At 48.0% G+C, this 18,752-nt stretch overlaps 1 protein-coding gene across 1 annotated transcript in view; it reads right to left on the bottom strand.

Moving 5' to 3' along the window:
• Positions 1-12,157, bottom strand: part of LOC146867993 (uncharacterized) — an 86,033-nt gene extending 73,876 nt beyond the window's left edge. Inside the window, exon 1 of the mRNA XM_085623905.1 lies at positions 12,077-12,157. Within this exon, the coding sequence (XP_085480031.1) occupies positions 12,077-12,083 (7 nt within the window). The 5' untranslated portion in view covers positions 12,084-12,157. The remainder of the gene's footprint in view (positions 1-12,076) is intronic.
• Positions 12,158-18,752: the final 6,595 nt, after the last annotated feature.

Genomic DNA, 18,752 nt, shown 5'->3' with positions numbered 1-18,752 from the left:
AATTGAGTGTCTTTGACCAATCCTGCGTGAAGGCATCTGTGGCTTTTGCCAAAGGATTCGTTCTCCAACTGAAAAATGTCTCCAGTTGGCGATTTAGCCTGGAGGCAAAGAGGTCCATGTGGTAAGGGCCCCAAATCGCCTAAGTCATTTGGAAGAGAGACGGATGGAGCTTCAAGTCGCTGTAATCCTTCAAGTGACGGGAGTTCCAATCTGCTATTGTGTTGTCTTGCCCCGGAAGGTATTCTGCTATCACGGTTATTTGGTGAGCCAGGCAGTAGTGCCAAAAGTCCTTGGCGATCTCTGCCAACAACGGGGACCTTGTCCCCCCCAGCTTGTTTATGTATCTTACCCCAGAGATGTTGTCCATCCTCAAGAGGATGCAACAAGATACCTTCCTGGGCTAGAGAGTGCGAATTGCAAATGATCCCGCCAGGAACTCGAGACAGTTGATGTGTAACGATAACTCCTAGAGAGACCATCTGCCCCCTGTGGCAATCTCCCCGCATTGTGCTCTCCAACCCAACCGCCTGGCATCGGATTCTATGACTACCTCCGGGCGAGAACCAAAAATTGCCCGGCCGTTCCACACATCCACATGGGCTAGCCACCCTTTGATTTATTTTCGTACTTCGTCTGAGAGGGGAACTTGGTCTGAATAGGAAAGGCCCTTCTGCAGGTGTTGGATTTTCTGACGTTGAAGGGCTCAATAACGTAACGGCCCTGGAAAGATTGCTTGTATCGATGAGGATAGAAGGCCCACTAAACGCGCAATCGCCCTTAGGGACATGACCTATTTGGCTAGAGTCGTCTTCAATTCCTTCTTCAGATCGCTCAATTTGGTTTTGGGCAACTGGAGTTGAGCTGTCTGAGAATTCATTACAAAACCTAAGAACTCCAGTGATTGCGCTGGGACCAGAACTGATTTCATCTTGTTTATCACAAAACCCAGATTCTCTAACACGTGCATTGTCATCTGCAGATTCTGGGCTGCTAGGGAAGCGGAGGGAGCCATTATCAGTATATTGTACAGATAAAGTATTAGATGAATACCCTGCTACTGGAGATGTGCGGTCACTGGCTTCATTAACTTGGTAAAGCATCAAGGAAAGACCGAAAGGGAGGACCAAGTATTCCAGCCGCCTGCCTCGCCACTGGAATTGCAGGAAACGCCAATGAGGGGGAAAGATCGGGACCGATAGGTAGGCGTCCTTCAGGTCTAGACGGACCACCCAGTCCCCTTGCCTCAAAATGTCTGTTAGTAGATGTATCCCAGCAAAAACAACAGTAGATGGACAGAATGCAGAACAATGTCATACATTCACCCCAGTACAGAGATCTGGGCCTAAATCCATTGTTTTTTAGCTCACCATGCCGTTTCAGTTTGAACCCAGCCATATGCAAATCAGTCTTGACCCTGTGCCTCATGGGAACAGTCCAACCCGAGCTGCCAAGCCAGGTCCTGCCTGGACTGGAAACAAGCATCCTAGGACCGGTTTCGGGGTTTCACCCCTCTTCAGCCAGGATAGCTTGATTCTAGTGGCATGGAGAGCACGGGACCCACGTCTGGGCATACCCTTCCCACTCGGGGTGACAAATGCAAAAACAACAGTAGATGGACAGAATGCAGAACAATGTCATACATTCACCCCAGTACAGAGATCTGGGCCTAAATCCATTGTTTTTTTGCTCACCATGCAGTTCCAGTTTGAACCCAGCCATATGCAAATCAGTCTTGACCCTCTGCCTCTAGTATCCCCTCCATTTTAAAATGCCTGTAGAGGATGAACTGGTTGAAATCTTTCGGGTTTAGAACCAGTCTGTGGCCTCCACCCCTCTTCTGAACTAGGAAGACATTGCTGCAGAAGCCCTCAGATTTGCAGTCGCAGTACGCTACCGCATGCTTCTCCAGCAAGTCCCCCACTTCTTGATCTATAAAAACCTTGTCTTGTTGGGAAAAAGACAAAGGAGGAGGATCGGTTAGCTTTTGCACAGGGGTTTGAAAGAAGTCTTTTTAGAAAACCCTGTACTATTTGTAAAACCCAAGCATCCTGAGTAATGCTTGACCAATTGTCCCGGAAGTAGCGAATGAGACCCCCCAGAGACAAAGAAATAGACTCATCGTTAGGGCGCTAGGTGGCGCTGGACCGTCATGGCCGCGCTTCAGTGAGGCTCTCGCCGGCCGGGCGACAATAAACCTTGCAGCAATATCCTACGGGCCAGTTACCAACATTCCACCGATACCGATGGACAGCTAAGGGTTGCGGGTCCACTCGGTGCAAGTTTCAGGTCAGTGGGCGTCCTGGCGGTGAAGATATTACCCGTTGCAGACGGGGTAGCGTGAGGAGCGGAACTTCGAAGCGGAGGCTCCTGGCAACTCGAGCCCGGGGATTCGTTGGGCCCTGAGGGCCGCAGAGGAGCCGTAGACTGTGGCTGGCGCTGCGGACGCTCTGCTGGACTGCCGCGGTGGGCCTGGACGTCCCCCTCCCCGCATTGTAATTGCCGGTGCCTACCTGGTGTGCCAAGTGTGCCGGGGACACGGAGGGAACTTTGCTGCATCGGGGCTGCGGGCGGAGTGCATGTCAATACCCTGCCCGCCTGGCCTGACCGCACTGAGGCGGAGGAGCGCGCTCCTGGGCCCGGTGGTCGCGAGGGAGCTGTGGACGGCGGCACCGTGAGCTGCATCGAGGTGGGGGCCGGCGGCGGAGCCCCTCCACTGGCGCTGAGAGGTGGCAGCGGCCCTGACCCGACAGACGTCTCTTCTGGATCCTAGCTTGGTGCACCCCCAGGTTTGAACCTCGTTGCCTGCGGTGCGGAGTGGCGCGGCCCTGTCCTTGCGGGGGCTGAGGGGGTGCTGTGGCTGAACGGAGCGCCTAGAAGCCAAGCTGAGCTGAATAATCCTGGTGGCTAGAGAGGGCCAGTCGTCTAGTGTGCTTCACTGGGGCCTGGTGTTTGCGGTGCGGACTGTGGCTGGCCCCTCGAGTTGGTGCTCACTAAGTCGCTTAAAACATTGAAATCACCTGGCGGACTGGCTATTGGAGATCTGGGCTCTCGCCGGCAGCCGCCATGGGCAAGTCGGACGCAAAACAGGCGACACTACAATTTAACCCCCCCAAAAAGAAAACACGTGCGCCGCCTGCGGAGGGTGGAGAGTCGGGCCCCGGCGAGGAGGAGGAGGTGGACTGGAAGGCTATCCTTCTCGGCATGCAGAAGAGTTTAACCTCCATTGACACCAAAATAGACAACATGAACACACGCCTGGAGGCGGTGGTACACCGGCTGGACCAGCACGGGGAGCGTCTGAAGGAGGCGGAGGGGCAAATATCGGAGCTGGAGGATGGCGCAGTGACTGGTGCAACTAAGTTGACGCAGATGGACCGGCTGCTCAAGGTCATTGCCGACAAAAATGAAGATTTAGAGGCGTGCTCCCGACGGAACAACGTTCGCCTGATTGGCCTTGCGGAGTCCAGTGGTGGGGGCCGTATGGAGGATTTCATTGAGCGGCTGCTGATCGATAAATTTGGAAGGGACTCTTTCTCGCCGCAGCTGGTAGTGGAGCGGGCCCACCGTTCCTTGGGGCCTCGTCCGGTCCCTGGGGCCCCGCCGCGCCCTGTCATCATCAAATTTCTGAATTACAGGGATCGCGACGCCCTACTGCGCCTGGCCAGGGAGAAGCAACCGATCCTGCATGAAAACATCACCATTTCATTCTATCCGGATTTTACCCAGGCAGTGCAGGATGCCCGTCGGAAGTTTGCAGGAGTAAAGAAGAAGCTGCAGCAACGAGACATTCCATATTCCATGCAGTATCCCGCCAAGCTTAAGGTCACTCATCATGGCAAGCCCCTTTTCTTTGGCAGTCCGCAGCAGGTGGAGGACTTTCTGAAAGAACAGCCGTCTGCGGCCACTCGGTCCTGTGACGGGATCGGGCTCCAGCTCTCCGACGTCTGCACCGGACTGATGAGTACCACTGTTCTGGTTCATGTTCTGTATCTCTCCCCCTTCATATGTCTTTCCTTCTTCCTTGGCATTGCCTGCTCCCCCTTGCTCTTGATTCTTCTCTTTGAGTGACCTGTACTTTGGCTGTGGAGCTGGAGGGATCATGCTCATGGGAGGGACTGTTTCCTTTTGTCCAGTGGAGGACTGCCTTGGCCTTTCGCCCTCTCTCTCCGATGTACGGGGTGAGCAGACATTACTGTTTGGGGACCTGTATGTGCTGTCGCCTACTGTTAACGAGGTACTGGTCTGGACATTGACGACAAGATTCGCCTAGGCACTCCCCCCCCTATCCCACATAGACTCCTCCCCAATGGGGTGATGGTGTGGTGGGTGCAAAGAGGGGATTGGGAAGGGCGGGTCCGGCACACCGGCGAGTCCCCTAGAGGGTATACCCCACTTCTGCATATATGTTTGCTGTAAAGGGTGGGAGGGGGTCTGAATTCCGGCAGGATTGGGCTGCTGCGGTGGGAGGGGGTGGGATGGGGGATGGGGATGCCCGACATGATTGGGAAGTCGGAGTGGGTGGGGGGGTGGGATTTCAAGGGAATGTTTTGGGGTTGTTGTTGGTCTTCAGCATGAGCACTGCGCATATACTTGTTGAAATAGCACAGTATGCCACCTTTACTAGACAAATACATCTATGGACTTGTTGCCAGTTGCGCCTCTTAACCCATAATTCCTCTATCGGCAAACATGACCCGCACCACGCGCACTGAGCTGGGAGGGGGAGGGCTGCTCACTACTATTACCTGGAATGTCAGGGGACTGGGGGATCCGAGGAAACGACGGCGAATCTTGGGTGCCTTAGACAGGTTGAATGTTCAGGTTGTATTTCTTCAGGAGACTCACATGGACCCCCTCCGCAAAGCCACCTTCGCTGCCAGATGGGCTGCCCACTCACTTCATGCGCCTTACTCGTCTTATGCGAGAGGCACTACTATCCTAGTTAAAAGAGGAGTTCCCTATGTTCCCTTGGGCACCACCACAGATCGCGAGGGTCGTTATTGTATAGCGTGGGGTAGGATAGGTATCGAGACTATCACCTTTGCCTGCTCTTATGGCCCCAACTGCGATAACCCGAGCAGTTTCATTGCTCTCTGGAACAAGATTAGAGAAGTGGGATCCACACACCTCATTTGGGGGGGAGATTTCAACGCTGTTTTAGACCCCGCTTTGGATAGGTCAAACCCATCTATGCACCACTATACTAATACACATAGATACCTGAGGGACATCTGCGACACTCATGATGTCGTGGATACTTGGCGTCACTTACACCCGACTTCCCTGGAAGGCACGCACTGGAATAATGCACATGCAACATGGGCCAGACTAGATTACATTATGGTGAATAGGGCCTTAGCCCCCTCCTTGGTAGAGGTGCAACATGTAGGCCGTACGTACTCCGACCACTCTCCGGTACTGGCCAAGTTCTGTCTACCGGATATAATGGGTAGACCCCCGACTTGGAGACTCCAGCCCAACATCTTACTCGATGAACTGTTTCGAACCGAATTGTGTCAAGAACTAGAAGATTTCCTATCCTGTAACAGGGGATCGGTAGACCGGGCGGCCACTTTCTGGGAAGCGCTAAAGGTCACAATACGGGGATTCTGCATCTCTAAGAGCTCCGGGGTACTAAGAACCGTGCGAGATACATTACGTAAACTGGAGACTACACTCCACACCCTGGAAACTAGCCCAGACTATGCCGACAATACAGATGCACAGGCAAAGTTCCGCGAGACGCTATCGGACTACATGTCCACCGCTGAAAGAGAGGTAAATTTCCGGGGCAAGTACTTCAAGGCTCGTACGTACGGGGAAGGGGAACGACCCGGTAAATCTTTGGCAGGAGCGGTCCGCCCACCGCGAGGCTCTAATTTTGTGCTGGAGCTGGAGGGGGGAGGATGGGACTCCTATACGTGACACACACTCGCTTTTGGCGGCTTTCACTACACACTATTCCACGCTATACTCTACTACTAGGGTTGGCGCACTGGACATGGACGACTACCTTAGGGAGCTCACACTGGGCTGGCACTCTGACCGTCAACGGGAGTTCCTGGCAGAGCCGATAGGCCTGGAGGAGGTTAGAGATGCGATCAATCAGATGGCACCAGGAAAGGCCCGGGCCTGGACGGGCTGCCCATGGATTTCTACAAGGCGTTTATGGATATCCTAGCTCCGGTACTCCGAGAGGTTTTCATGGAGGCGCATGAATCGGGCACGCTTCCTCCGTCAATGCAGGAGACACTGATTACCTCCTTGTTGAAGCCGCCTCAATATTGCGACTCTTACCGCGCTCTCTCGTTAATTAACTGTGACGCCAAAATCCTGACTAAAATACTAGCTAACCGGTTGCAGTTGTTACTGGGAGGCCTGGTGTTGTCGGATCAAGCGGGATTCGTCCCTGGCAGGGCCACTTCCAATAATCTCCGGACGCTATTCTCCATTACGCATAATGTAGACCCGGATTTGCCATTGGTGGCGGTTTTTTTAGACGCCACCAAGGCCTTTGACTCTCTGGAATGGGACTATCTCCGCTGTATTTTGCGCAATATGGGAATGCCTCTGGGTTTCACGCGCTGGATTGATATCCTGTATGACCGGCCGGTCGCTAGGGTGGGGTTGAATGGGCGGATATCAGACGCCTTTGTGGTGTCGCGGGGTACCCGGCAGGGTTGCCCCCTATCTCCGCTGCTGTTTGCGGTGGCGATGGAACCCCTGGCGGCCCGGCTCCGTCAACATCACCGAGACAAGGCTCTGCGTTGTCTTCAGCGAGAGGTCCTTATCTCCCTATACGCGGATGACATCACGCTCTACATCCGTGATCCCGCTACCAACCTCAACCCTATCCTCCGGGAGTTTATTCGCTTCGCGGGTATGTCTGGTATCCATATCAATTGGGAAAAATCCACTATATTTCCACTGACTGCGGCCGCTCAACCGTTTCCTCTGGACTACCCCCTACGGTGGGACATGGATGAGGTTCGCTATCTGGGCATACTTCTTTCCCATGACCAAGAAGAGCTAATGCGGATGAACTATGGCCGTACGTTTGACCATATCCAGGCCTGCGTGTCTAGATGGATCACGCTGCCCCTCTCCTTTGCAGGCCGCTCCTCCCTAATTAAGATAATGGTTCTTCCGAAACTCCTGTACCTTTTCATGAATATCCCATATTACCCTGGCAAGTCCTTCTTTTGACTTTTGAGGTCTGAGCTTATTCGCCTGGTCTGGGGAGGAAAGAAGCCGCGTCTTTGTTGGGAGGTGTTGACTCGTCCATTCGCGCAGGGAGGGCTCGACCTTACGGACTTTGAGATGTATTATCATAGTGCGCAGGCCCACTACATTCATCAGTGGATTCACCCCACTCCCTTCCTGCCGCAGACGGCTGTGGAACATTGGCTGGTTGCGCCTATCCCACTGGAAGGAGCAATACTCAGCACACCAGAGACGCGTACGGCGTACCGCACCACGATTTCGAGTTCCATTCTGGCGTGGCGATATATTGCGAAGATAGCCCGCACACCGCTGCTTTATTCTCCACTGCTTCCCCTGGCATACCATCCCCTGTTGCCCCTTTTACAGGAACAACTGTTTAAAAACTTTATGGCCAAATTCCACATTACAACGTGGGGGGACCTCTATCATGACGGATAATTCCGTTCCCAATCGCACATGTTCGCTAACTTTGCACCCACTCTCATGGACACATTCCTATATATCAGGCTTCGTAGTGGTATTCGAGCATTGACGGGGGAGTTTCCTAGTGAGCCACCCACGCTGGAACCCTTGCATCGGTTACTTAAGGCTACCACTCCGGCACACGCAGTCTCTACCCTATACCACTCTCTACGCACTACACCAGACTCCTTGCCTTGCAGGGCACGTACCAAATGGGAGGAAGAACTAGGACTGGCCATAGATGACGAACTCTGGAGCTATTGCTGCTTACAAACCGAACATATCTCCTCCAGCAGCAGGTTCAGGGTGATTCATTATAGGTTCTTACATAGGCTCTATTGTACTCCAGCGCACATGCATAGGGTGGGCCTTCGAGAGGACGATCTATGCTGGCGCTGCCGCACTCCGGCGGCAGACTTCCTTCACATGACGTGGGGATGCCGGGAAATAGCCGACTATTGGCAACAAGTGTATTCCGGCATTTCGGAAATGATAGATGTCCCGCTGGCACCCTCTCCGACGCAGGCACTCCTGGGCTACACAAAAACTATTAAAAAAACGGTCCGCAGATTTGCCACAATCGCCCTTCTTATAGCGAAACGACTGATAGCCTGCAGATGGGGACGGGGCAGAGCTCCCAAATTTAAGGATTGGATCGGAGATATGGTACACTGTCAGGATACTTTACTTCGATATGCAGAACTTCTGCCTTCCGCTTCTAGGCCAACTGACATCTGGGGTCCCTTACAGACGTATCTGTTGTCACAACCACAGACATAGCGAACCTTCCTGCCCGCTTAACCCTTAACCTTCCAAGACACTACTTCTACGGTAGTGACCCAACTTCTGTCCCTCGGCCAGGCAACACACGGGGATGTGAGGTGGGACGGTCATTGCACGCGATTGAGAGGCGCCTCTCTACCACTGATGCATATTACTGTGGAAAGATCGTTAAATGCAAAGTATTCGTGGTTGATGGGTGGTGGTCGTTCATACTGGCATGCTGATTATCCTGCTTCTTATGCCGCAGCCGGCCCCTGGAGGGTTGTAGGCAGGCAGCTGTGTTCAACATTCACTTTCCTTCTCGTATCAAGCCGCCGGCCACAAGATGGTTGTAGGCGTGGGGCTGTGTATTCCGTGTTCATGCTGAATAAAGGTTTTGGAAACTTAAAAAAAAAAAAAAAATAGACTCATCGTTCTTATCTGATGTTGTCTGGGGTTGGAAGTTTTCCCTCTGTCCTCCACGGTGGTACCGGCGACGACGGTGCTTTCTTGGTACTCTCCTCTACCCTGACCATATCCTCCTCTGCGAGGGCCCTGGTAGTATTGGCGGCCTGGCGAGTGGCCCCTGCCTCGCCCGACCCAAAAGACCTTCTTAATATTTGATTGTGCCTTGTCCAGAGAGGTGAAGGTCCCTACGTATTTGGAGATGTCTTTGTCGACTTTGTCGCCGAAAGGTAACAGCTCCGCCAGGGGGCCAGCCTCCACAGAAGCCAGCTCAGTGAGGTTGTTGTCCATCCTCATGAGAAGAGATTTCCTACGCTCTGTAGAAATGTCACAATTCACGTTTCCCAGGAAACAAATGGCGCTGTGTCCATCCTGTGAGGACATCAGGTCAATCGGGGCACCTATGTCTTTGACTACAAAGGCCATCTCCAAGATTTTTGCTAAGGGGCCAATGACGTCCAGGAGCTTATCCTGGCAACCGCACCATGCACGGTCAATGCCCTTCTTGGGGTCCTTTGCGACCTTTTTTAAAAAGGTAAGCATATTGGGGTCGATGTCAGGTGTATCTGCAACTTTATCTGGGATGTCCCAACACAGACATTCTGACCTCAATCTGCTATGAACCTTCTTGTCGAAGTTCCTTCTCAGGTTTTGATGTAGATAATCCGATACTTCTGGGGGGCGGGGCCCAGTCCGAGGATCTTGGGTGGACAATGTCCTGCAGATTAAAAATCGAATGGAGTTGCAGCTTGGAAAAAGGAGGGAGTTGGCGGATTCAATTGCGCCTTCTTAGCTTTTTTCTTCTTAGGGGATGCGGTATGTCCCGCAGAGTCTGTGTCTGTGCTTGTGTCGGTGTCTTGGGCCGTCTTGGATGCTGGGATCGGGTCTGGAGACAGAGTATTGATGATCCCCAGAACGTACTGGGGGTAGCTTAGTCAGGGGCCTGCGCATGCGGCCAGTTCAAGGACCTGGTCTTAGCTGAGGCTTTTCCCCCGGAGGTGGCCGCAGTTGGTCCTACCGACTCTTGGAGATGCATCCCATGCCTTTTTGCAAAACTTTCCAGCTGCACCGTGATGGGATTGAGGGCGTTCGCTAGCGCTTTGCTGACTGTCTGGGGAACCGTCGCCTCCACCGCCTTATTGAAGGATTGCTGTACTGATGCGTCCAGGGCATCAACTAGATTATCTTTGAGGAGAGGACCCTGCCCTTCCTTGTAATACCCATACTCGTCCTCCTCACAATAGGCCCAGTCTTCCATCGCTACTTACTTTCCAGCGATCTAGACAAATTTTGTGCCAAGTCCAAAATACCAGAGGAATTGTTCAAGGGGGAGCACCCCATAGTGCCAAATGAAGTCCACTGCTTCTCAGCACTGCTGTAATCATTATTATAGCAGCCCACCAGAGGGCGCCTGAGATCCAACCTTATACAAAGTCTGCACCCGGCTTGGGCCTTCCTTATTCTGCAGCTCAAGAAAGGCATCGGCGCACACAGGGCTAAGAGCCAACAACCTGTGCGCTGTTCCGCTTTCAAAAAACGCCCGTAACAAGGAGGAATCGGCATTGGGCATCGCGTAGCCCAAAAGAAGCCAAAAGGAGCCCAATTGAGCTACACGACTTCTGGCTCTGACACGAACCAGATCAGATAAGGCACCGCGGACCGCTAGGTTGAGGTGCGGTTCATTGGGCAGCAATGCTTGAAGGAAGAAGGTACACCGATGGGGGCGAGTAGAGCGGAAGAAAAACACTTTGACTTACTCGCCACCACCCGATCGCCGCTAAGGGTTAGGCCTGCACTTGCGCTGCCTCGCGCTACCGCTAAGACGCAGAACAGGTATCATGCAAATGTATTAAACAACAACAATAGAACGTGATCTGCTTGGGCGAAATTCAAATAGTTGTTGAGCATGGATAGTGGGAGTATATTTTCATCCTACAAAACAACCCTTCATTTTTTAGATTTTGTCCCAACTCAAAATCGCCGTATATCTTATGATTTAAAAAAAAAATAATAATTCAGAGTAAACAGTCACTGAGTTCCGGCACACTACCCTACAAATAAACAGGTATGTATACCACACAAAATGTGCACCAATGTGTAGAAAAAATTTGAGCAAAACAAGGTAGCACCTCACGTGCGCACCACCAAGGGGGGCTCATTGGTTAAACATCACCAGTCATGCCCACGTTTCTCATCATAGGTTGCTACCTTGTGAAAACAAAAATTAGTGTCCAGAAAAACAGTGAAGGACGGTGAACCTGCGTAAAATAATCACACAAATCACCCCTGTGTAATTAAAATTGAATTAAGCCAAAGAGCCACTTTTTTTATACACTCGTGGGCTTATTCAAAAATAAAAACATACTGCATGTTTGCAGACCATGTAATGATGGGCCGACATGTTTCATTGCCTGTTAATTGTAGTGGCAATTTCTTCAGGGCACGGGGATTATGTCCACCCTTTCTGGACCCGTATTGCGAACAAACTGTGACTGTTTAAACAAAGAAGGTTCATTAAAAGCACATCCTGCCAGTATAGCATTCTTATTACTACATTCATCCTGTACTTCATCACACCAACAGGACAACTGTTTACCCGGTAGTACCAGCTATCCACCACGTCAACCAGGGACTCTATAACCTTCAGAACCCAGTTTCATAAAAGGACACGTACGTTGTCCATATGCTGTAAAAACAAACAAACATTAGCACCTTGAATTAAAGCAGTTTGGTCATGAACCAATTTTTTATATATGAAAAAGGGAAACGAAAACAGAGCTGCAGGTGTCCAGCTGTCAGCCATTCACATAAGTCTGCAATCCAGATTTAAGACGATATTACAAATACGCTACCTAAACAGCCAGCCAGCTTTATCATCCTTGAATTACAAACGGCTATAGTACTGTCTGAAAATACTTCAGATTACTTTAATTGCCATCCCACTGTACTGCTGGAAGCGGCAAGGAAACATTTCAACTTGTTTTTGAGCGAGTCCTTAACTGGGGCTACAAACCCCCTTCTGTTATCTATAAAGACCGAATCGATCTGCATCCGCTCATGATACGCAAAAGATTAATCATCCCCGTTAACATTGAAGATGCATCTGTGCTTTAACGTGCTGCAAGGTAATAATAAAATTTCGCGGTGCTTCACATTCAATTACCAAGCATCTTGCCGCATTTGGACCGACAGCAACCCTTGTCTCATTCCTCTGCTCTATACGGAGACAACCGCCTCATTTAAGTGCGGCGCGGAAGTTCCATAGAGCTACCCAGCGTAAAAATCACATGATCACTGCTAGCAGAAACGGCGCCATATTGGAATGGTTTCATTTTAATCATAACTGAATAGGAATCCTCTGCCACACCACAACCGTGCAGTTTAAAAAATGTCGGTGTTGGATTTTATAAGCGATCTTTATTCCGGTGTTCTCTTTTATAACCAATATTTATTCATGCCCGACAAATCTCATATTAAGAGCCTTTCATTTATAGAAGCCACAAACTGTACTCATCGTTTAATGCACGTATACCCAGACTGAATCACATCATATTTACAATGACACATAATTAGGCTGCTTCCATCCTTGTCGTTAAGTTTTTAAAAAAGTCATTAAAAAAACTCTCTATTGAGATGTGTGTCCCCTTTTCCATTAGGAGCATAACGAGCATGGGAAAGACCAGGCTACAACACTGCCAAGAGATCATGGCGAGATTTCTTAAAAAAGCACCAGATCACTGAATACATCAAAGCAGCTGGTTGTGGACAATATCAGAGCCCTGATATTAGGGATCAAAGACTGACCCTGTTCCACTCTATAGAGTCATTCAGCCCCAATTGGTCTACTTTCTCCAGAAAAATCCAACGGGCCTCTTTTTTAGAAAGTCTTTTTCCAATATTGTAGGTATCCCGCACCACTTTCTCCAACACCACCCACATCAGGGACCTTGTATCATGGTTTTCATTTTTAAAATGTTGTACCAGTCTTGTCGTGAGTTTCCCTGCTCTGATTGTGCTTAGATGCTCCTGGATGCGTATCTTGGTTTTTCTAGATGTAAGTCCTATATATTGTAGGCCACACACACGCGTCAACCGATAAATCACATTCACTGTGTTACAGTTTGTGAATTTAGTCAAGTGCCATGTCTTCCCATCACGCAAAATGACTTTATTGGTCCTCATCGTCAGATCGCAAACAGAACACGACCCACACGAGTGATGTCCAGCACGGACAAAAAAAAAAACATGCAAATGTAACCATTAGCAATCTCAATATCCACAACATTAAGCTATAGAGAATAATCAAGTAGTGAGATCAACGCATTAGCAAATAAACAGTCACTAGTCAAAGAATAATTAAACCGAAGCACTTAACTCGGCGGCGAGCAGCACAGAAAGAGGAAGTGTTCGTAAGAAGAGCGTCATTTATGGGGCTAGTCTTTATGGTTATTGATGCAGTACTATGGCATTTTGGGAAATTTCGTTTTTGGCTGCTTTAATTTCAGCAAAAGAAAGAGTAAGCATAATCCGAAGCCTCCAGTCTTTTAATAGAATTAATGCACAGCGCACATCCACCAGTACCTTCGGTCCACAAATGCCAAATACAGCCTGACACCAAGAAGCATTCCACAAAGAATTTTCGCCAATGATTCCGGGTATAGGGCAGCGACATGACAAGACCGTTATGCAATAGTATACCCGTTTTGAGAAGTCTGGCAGCATGCAGTCATGGGGCCAATTAAACTCTCAGGAAAAAGGGCATGTATTAACCAATCTTTCAGGATACAGAGTGTAGCAAAAGGCATGGTGTTGCATGGTCCAGAGTGTGAAATCAAGAGTCCCCAACATTATAACATTGATAGTTTACCCAACTATAACCTTTGGACATGTCAAGAGATCTATAGACTAAATAAAAAACTGTCACAAGTGGCTAGGAGCAACCGAGAGTTCTAGGCGAAGCATCATAGTGTGGGTTCATGCTCCCACCCCATAATATTACAAGCCTGTCAATAATACTGTGGAGGTTGATTGATGTCATCACAGGGTTCATGTCTCCACCTCCTGGTATTAGGAGCCTGCCGGCAGTGCTGCGGGGATTGGTTAACTATTTAACGGTCAGTAAAATGATAAATATTCAGATGGTCCTGCATCCAGAGTATTCTGGGCATGAAAAGTCGGTCACTAAGTGACAGGGAAGAATCAGAAACAGTTACCAAACTGACCATGTACCCAGATTGTTATAAACACAAGTGGTCAAACACTAAAAAGTAAAAGAGGAATTGAAAAATTCAGGGTATCAATTTGGTCTCTATGTTCTTAAGGAAGGATCAAAAAAATGTTTCAAGGAAAAAGGGGGTTATCAGAAAAACCACATGCCCAGATTATTAAAGACATAAGAGGTCAAGCACTAAAAGGTAAAAAAGAATTGAAGATCTCAGGGTATAAATGTCCATATAGATAGTAAATCACCAAATGGCACAGCAAGGAAAAAAAAATGGAAGAGTGTGTCTTGAGTCTATCGAAAGATCACTACTGTAGAATCCAAATAGGTTTCTTTTTAAAGCCCTCACTCACCAACCTGGTTGGTGACATGCTTCATCATCGGGCTCCACCGGGAGAGGCCGAATGCCACCCCGGTGTGCTTCGACGCCAGAATTACTGCAGAGCTGGTAACGTGAGTGTGGTGAGTGGTGTGAGTGATAGTTAAAAATGTCTTGTTTGTGTCAAAAAAGTAAACTTTATTAGAAGCCAAACAGACATATATAAAAAAAGAGTGTAGGACGTATAGATTGAATAGATTGTTCAGCCAAGTCAATTACAGTGTGGTCAACATGTCTCTACACCTTGGGTCTCGGGAGGGGGGTGGAAGCTACAATGGCACACCGCCCGCTATGCTTAGCACCCGCTTGGCACCTAAGCGAACCCTCTGGAACCGGACCCGGATGAGACCTAAGGTGTAGAGATTCACTACACCCCAAAATAAACTCGGTTCCTCTCCATTGCGGGAGACACCATTTTTTTTACTTTTTTCACACTAACCTCAGGTTAGGGTGGGCCTTAGCGCGCCCATACCGCCAAGGTGTCCACATTCCTTCATGGTCCTGACGAATGCCTGTTTAAACTTAACACATAGGCAGAAACATGTTGACCACACTGTAATTGACTTGGCTGAACAATCTATTCAGTCTATACGTCCTACACTCTGTTTTTATATATGTCTGTTTGTCTTCTAATAATATTTATTTTTTTGACACAAACAAGACATTTTTAACTATCACTCACACCACTCACCACACTCACGTTACCAGCTCCGCAGTAATTCTGGCGTCGAAGCACACCGGGGTGGCATTCGGCCTCTCCCGGTGGGGCCCGATGATGAAGCATGTCACCAACCAGATTGGTGAGTGAGGGCTTTAAAAAGAAACCTATTTGGATTCTACAGTAGTGCTCTTTCGATAGACTCAAGGCACACTCTTCCGTTGATTTGATTACATTTACCTGGGGGATTGAGAGTGGCCATCACTGTGTTCTTCCCTCACTCTCTTGTTGTTTACAACATAGCAAGGAAATAAGCCAAAGGTTCCAGGAAGTGATGCAGCTCTTGATCTACATTACGTACCATCTTTACAGTTCACAAGGCGCAAATCCACCTTGCTTCCAATTGCCTAAGATGTTGCTTACTGTCACCATCCCTCTTGACTGGTAAGGCTACATCAATGCCATGAAACCTAAAGTTGGACTTATTCAACCCAATCTCACACTTGTGTGATACTAGAGATAATGTGATGTTGTGATTGATACATGCTGTACGGTGATCTTGAATACATGTTTTTAATTGGTGTGTTGTATTGCCAATGTAGATTTTTTTACAGACACATATGATGACATATACCACATAACATGATTGACAATTAATGAAGTGGTGGATAGTATGCCTCTTCTGAATGTTATAACTAAATTATTTAGTTTTGTTGATACCCATATGCATATGTTACAGTCCCCACATGTATAAAAAACCAAAGGTCTTTTTAGCCAAGTTTGTGATTCTTGTGTCTTGGGTAAGGTTTAACTGGGATAAAGTGTTGAGGGTTTATCTCTCGGAACCCCTTGAAAAGCACCCAATGTCTGTTATGAATTTAAAAAAGCCTTCTGATTGAGTCCTGAGTATGTGGTTATGAGCGACAGGCGTTCCTTTGGGTCAGACTTTTATTTGCTTTTCAGTGTGTTTTGATGATAAAGAACATGGCAATTAAAAATAATGTGGCTTTGAAAGGAAAACGAAAAATTAAGAAAAGATTTGGTTGAAATTGTTTCATCTTCACAGCAGTCTCTGTGGTAAATTTCGAATCGTGTGCACGTTCCTGGTCGAATCATAAATTTTTGGTCCTTACCTGAGGACATATTGACGTTATCGGGTTCACACGCAGCATATGTGTGGTCGTATGGAGAACCAGTCAATGTGTGCTTTAAGTCATTACCCTGTACTTTAGATGGACCAGCAAGCAGTAGCAATTCCAAAGAACTCAATGATGGTGAGAGTACTTAATTTAGAGGCTCAAATAACATCAATGATTCAAGCCAACCCTCAGGCAACTAGTCAGAGTGATGTTGGTGTAATTGATCCTTCATAATTAGCATCCTGCAGCATGGCTTGGCATTGCCTCTGGTGTGAAATCAGAGGTTGCAGAAGCATTTATAGGTCAAGGAAATCCACTGGGGGTTGCTTTAGGTGTAGATCCAAGATATTTTCAGCTGGATAGTTTATACACCAGAACACAGGTTTTACTTATGTACCACCTATTTTACCAAAATACAGCATCCAGTTTTTGCTAAGTTCGGAAAACCAAGCATTTCCAAGACCTCTTACTAAGGTCTCTCTGCATCTTTGTTCAGCTGAATATGTGTATTCCATGTCAATGAGTTCCTTGTCTGATCAAGCGAAAGATGACAAAACCACTACTGATGAGCAGTAGAATGGTCGGAAATCTTTCAAAAGACTAAATAATACAAGGGGAAAAATGATGGTATCAGTCTGAAAACTGCTTTAAATCCAGCCTAGACTAGATTCGGTGGGCCTCATTTATGAGAAGTGACGCATCGCTGCGTGAAAGCAGTGATGCGTCACTTCTCAGTGTGCCCTCCTTGCGGCATGATGGATGCGTCATATTTACAGTATGACGCATCATGTCGCAAGGAGTTACAGATACGTCGGTATATCTTACGTATCTGTAGGCGCAAAAGTGACGCATTGCTGGAGTGTGTCAGAAAAGTGATGCAACTCCAGCAATGTGTCCTTTCACATGGGGCAAACCCCATGTGAAAGGGCCTGCGTCAGTCTTACGCCTGCCATGAGGCAGGCGTAAGATTTTTAAGCATTTGCCCCCCAGAAGTTCTACGAGGCTTACTTACGTGGGAACGCCCCCCCTGAATACATTATGCCTGGCGCAGGTATAATGTGACGCAGGGGTTTACAAAGTGACGCATCTAGGTAGATGCGTCACTTTGTAAATATGGTGCAACAAGGCTCACTTTTTACGCCACTGGTGGGTCACAAAAAGTAACTCTCCGGCAGCGCAAAAGTGACGTAAGGGCTCATAAATAAGACCCAGTGTTCTTAAAAAGATGCACAACACCAATTTTGTTGAGGAAATAAAGATGGTATGTACAACATCAGCAGAGAAAGTTGAGTATGTCTATAACAGCCTTTAAATCGCCAAGGTATTTCTGGCTGTCTGAAAGTTATGTTACTGTCACAGAAGTCAAAGGGACTTCTTTTTGTAGTAACATAGCAACCGATTTGCTAATTTTGTTAAAACGCATGCCTCTTATATCAATATTAGGCCGGGGGATATTTAGAGGCGGTGGGTGCAAGGTTCTTTCACTGCACTGTATTGTTTTAGAAACTGTACTCACATAAAGTTGGCCAGGTTTCAACCTGCAACAAGTAACACTGATCAACATTAAATAAGAACAATTGTAGAGTAGTTCATGGTGCATTGGGATGGATGAAGTAAGAGTCACTGATAAAACACAACTTAACCACGGTATCAAAGCACTACGCATTCCATGCAAGAAAATCATATTACACAGAAGAGTGTGATCTGGACGACTTTTGCAGACGGAGGTGCTAGTAAACAAAGGGTGATCTTCATTTAAACACATGCAGGAAAAGAGAAATTTCAGTAGACGTGAATTGTGCATTGTTTCATACCAGCCTAATGATTTATATTTCTGGCAGTCATGGAAATGAAAAGTTGTTATTGGTAAATAAATAATAGCGTGTATTAGCCATGTAATAGGTGGATGGTCACCAATTGAAAAAGGTGGGTCTTCTAGATTTTTGATACTCAACAAAGTGTATGTGGATTCTTTTTTAGCCATTGTTTTTAATGTTAAAAAAAATGTTTTCATTGATGACACATTTTGTATGTTGCAGCGAATGTCTTTGGACGTACATGTACATTATGACATCAAGACACATATTTAGCATTGACATGTGAAATACCATTGTACAATTTGTGGTAAGAAATACAGGATGTACTGTGCAGCCTTCAAGTTTACGAAGAGACTGAGGAAGGGAAAGAAGATGGGGGAGAGACAGAAAAGAACAGATTTCAACAACTCTAGAGCTCTTAGGTCCATAAGAGCCAAATCATGAAATACAGTCCGGTCATATACACTCAGTATTCACTGCAGAGAAGGGTACATCATGTAAACGAGAGTGTGTGCTTCTACATGGAGGTATCAAATATGTGGGACTGGTAGACACCGTGCGTGCCATTGGGAGAAGAAAGGAGAGGTGACTGGGCCGCTGGGAATGGGTGGTATGGACGGACGGC

The sequence above is a fragment of the Triturus cristatus genome, chromosome 1_2, assembly GCF_964204655.1.
Source record: "Triturus cristatus chromosome 1_2, aTriCri1.1, whole genome shotgun sequence".
Lineage (NCBI taxonomy): Eukaryota > Metazoa > Chordata > Amphibia > Caudata > Salamandridae > Triturus > Triturus cristatus.
The sequence above is the reverse complement of the archived record's forward strand: the minus strand, read 5'-3'. Positions and strand labels throughout refer to the sequence as shown.